This window comes from Colletotrichum acutatum, assembly GCF_030867785.1.
Source record: "Colletotrichum acutatum strain CBS 112980 chromosome Unknown BDZ83scaffold_321, whole genome shotgun sequence".
Lineage (NCBI taxonomy): Eukaryota > Fungi > Ascomycota > Sordariomycetes > Glomerellales > Glomerellaceae > Colletotrichum > Colletotrichum acutatum.
The window spans coordinates 7,307-10,586 of NW_026849315.1; the positions used below are offsets into that span (position 1 = coordinate 7,307).

The 3,280-nt window shown below is 52.3% G+C and overlaps 1 protein-coding gene across 1 annotated transcript; it reads left to right on the forward strand.

The window, feature by feature from the left end:
* Nucleotides 1–558: 558 nt before the first annotated feature.
* On the forward strand, nt 559–995 carry BDZ83DRAFT_759065 (cytochrome c oxidase assembly protein cox-16; the record flags this gene model as incomplete). Its single annotated transcript, XM_060515131.1, has 2 exons — nt 559–825; nt 909–995. The coding sequence occupies 2 exons, from the start codon at nt 559–561 to the stop codon at nt 993–995; spliced, it is 354 nt and encodes a 117-aa protein (XP_060357095.1).
* Between the last annotated feature and the right edge of the window lie 2,285 nt (nt 996–3,280).

Sequence of the window (3,280 nt, forward strand, 5' to 3'; positions counted from 1 at the left end):
GGTAATGAGCTTGGGTATCGTCAGTGACAACCAGTCGTCCTGCCTATGCTTATGAAAGTGAAGGAAAGAGATGTGAAAATGTATTGAATTTGATTGTCCAGTTGAATGAGTGACTGGGCGACTGAGAGTTCCATATCCGTGAGTGAGTGAAAGATGAGTAAGCGGACATACGATGACCTTTGAGCTATGGCTGGTTATGTAATAACTCCGACTCGACTCGATGACATAACGCGGCGCGGCACGTGCGAAGAGGCCAAGGCAGGTGGGGCCTCTGATCTGAGCTCAAACTCTCTTGGGAGCTCCGGGAAACTTTCAGCGCAAGGCCCGAGTTCCCTCTCCTGGTGATTTTCGCATCATCTGAATCCAGGGTCAGACCACTTCCTGCTGCACATCCGCAACGAATAATTGAAGCCACTGTCGAGAGCCCACGATACTCCCATCAACCGAGTGAATACCTCCATCGAAAGTCAATCAGTCCGAGCCCCATAAACCAAGATACTCCAATTTGGCGTCTAATTGCATCGCGTTACCATATCTTGTCGAAAGACGTCACTCAAGATGGCCGTATTCGACAGCAAAAAGTTCCAGTCCTCGGCGGCTACTAACACCTTCGCCGCCAAGTACCGAGCGCAAATGGCCAAGAGGCCATTCCTCCTGTTCGGTCTGCCTTTCGTGGCCGTTATGGTTGCCGGTTCCTTCGTCTTGACGCCAGCTACAGCGATCCGCTACGAAAAATACGATAGAAGGGTGCGACAGGTCACCAGGGATGAGGAGTTGAACATGCGTCGGTCAGCACGCAAGGTTGATATGAAGGAGGAATACTACGTAAGTCATGGTGTCGAAGCAGCTCAGCGGGGCGTTGCAAGAGAAGAAGCCGTGTATGTAGCAGGACTAATGAAGGACAATAGCGACTTGCGGCCAAGGACATCGATAACTGGGAACAGAAGCGTGTCAAGCGGTTCGCCGGCGAACACGATGGTATCATTGGCGAGTAGAGAAGCCATCGCGATACGCCTTGCATCTCGATCGACCTGAGGGCTATGATGCGTTGGTCCAACCTCGAAATGCCAGGCTCGTCAACATGCATGCATCGAGATGGGATGAAGCAACGCGTCCAAGAGAAAAAAAAAATCCTTCAAGCAAGGAAGTTTGTTGTTCATCAATCGCGGTCACGATCATTGCGGCCGACTCCCTCGCTCAGAGTCTCAGCCCAAGCAAGAACGCGATCGCGGCAAGGCGCTTGTTTGTGGCAGAATTGTTGACGAAAGAATGTGCACATCTTCATCTCGGCAGCGTCTGACCTTGATCAATGCGCACAAAAACAATCAGCCACTTCGTGCCCAATCCCCCAAGCCACCAAGGGTTCAAGACCAGCTAGGCATCGCCTTCAACGTCACTTCCGAACCCCGTTGTCAATCATTATCTGGCAGGTCTCATGCGGCTGCCATGGGCGGTCGTGGAACGGGACGGGAGGCATGCACAAGAAGATCCCTATTAGGGGGAGGCGTCGGACCGTCGTTATTGGGACAACCAAGATGCACAACATCAGGGCGGCTCCCTTTGGGCGCTTGCACGCGGGATGACGCACCCGCGGGTCGATCTGGGGTGGCCGTAGTGAATGCGGCCACTCCCTGTCGAGTGTACGAACATGAAACATCTGTCTTGATCTATCAGAGACACGATTGGGAAACTTGGGAACTTGGAAGAAATTTGGTGTTATTGTCAAGCTTGGTGCTGATGAAGCAAGCCGCTATGTACTAGGAGGAGTCTGATGCAGCGGATGCTGTCTCCCTTGGTAGCCTCACAACGCGCTTCACGCGAAGGCACATTCCAGATGGAGGCTGCCGCTCGAGTTCAACATCCTACATGTAAAAGCAAGTCTCAATCGATATCGACTAGTAGCATGATAATACCAAATTTTGGGTCCTTGAACGTTTTGGCAAATAAGCTGAGTGACCACATATTCAATGCGCAAGACAGTAGTGCCTGCCCTGCGTCTTTTGCCCATCGAAGACTACGGCTTGGATCTAACAACAACGATGGAAAGATGAGGCACCATCACGATCGAGGTACTGTCGTTCTGAACGGACTACTGTTGAAATACAACGGTTTCCTTGTCGCACGCATCAACATCAGCCTCTGCCGAACGAAGCTGTCAAGCAAGCCACCGCCCTAGTGCGGGAAGGGGTGGCTGTTCCGTTTCGAAACGTCTTCTTGTTCTCATCGGTCGATCAAGTCGCACCATGAATCCCAAGAGAGATTAGAAAAAAATTGCCCGGATAGAAACAGTTCGCACAGGTTACTCAGGGGCCAGTGGCGAAGATGTCACAGAAAGATTCAGGAGGTCCAGCGTCTCAAGACGGGGAGGGAGTACCGTGGGCGAGGAAAACCGAAAAGAAGAAGCCTTTGTCGATCGGGATCGACGGGGCCTTGCCATGCCGTCACTCCGTTCCCACCACCCCCATACTTATGAGCCCGGCAGGATGGTCCTGATGGAGGTCCGCGGGTCAACTTTCTCAACTTTCTGATGGGAATGAGAGCACGACATTTTCGGCTCGATGGATTCCTAAGGGCTGACTGACTGACTACACGAGGTGTGCAGGCACGGCGGGTGCGCGGAGAGCGTTTGTGGGAACGAGCTAGTTTTCGGTCTGGCACCTTCTCGTACGGGCGCCCGCGGAACGAATATCCGTGTTCTTGGTAATAATAGCAATGAAGGAGCCCTGCTTGTCATCAAGTAGCCTCTGATAGGGTCATCAATTAGCCCCGGTTGAGGCATCAGTAGCCTCACTGTAGGTGTATTCGTGGGATCGAAAACTCCCCTCATTGATACGGGATCCCGTTAGCTGAAGCGAATGGAAGTTCTTTGTGGCGTAAGAACGCCTTTCGGTGAGACTAACACGCCGATAACGCTTACGATTCATTTGCGTGGATTGCTGACGCAAGGCTGTACCCTCGCCGTACCATAGTAGCGTGATGTGTGCCGCGCAGCCTTGAGGAGAAGCCAAACGATCTTCTATTTCTGGGTATCATCACGATACGATAGGTACGTGTGGTGAGTGAAGCGTGAACGAGTGAGTCGGTCTCCGCCGGAGAAGTCTCAATTCGAAACTCCGGGTATAGCACATCGAAAACTTTTGGGTCCGGCGCTTGTTTAGAGGTGATTCCGCGTCTTGTTCTTCCCTTGCAACGCCCTTCTGATTCACCGGGAATATGCACAATCCGAGTCTGAGCATCACCGGGCAGGACTTCTTGGCAAGGCCGTCAAAGGTTCTCCTAG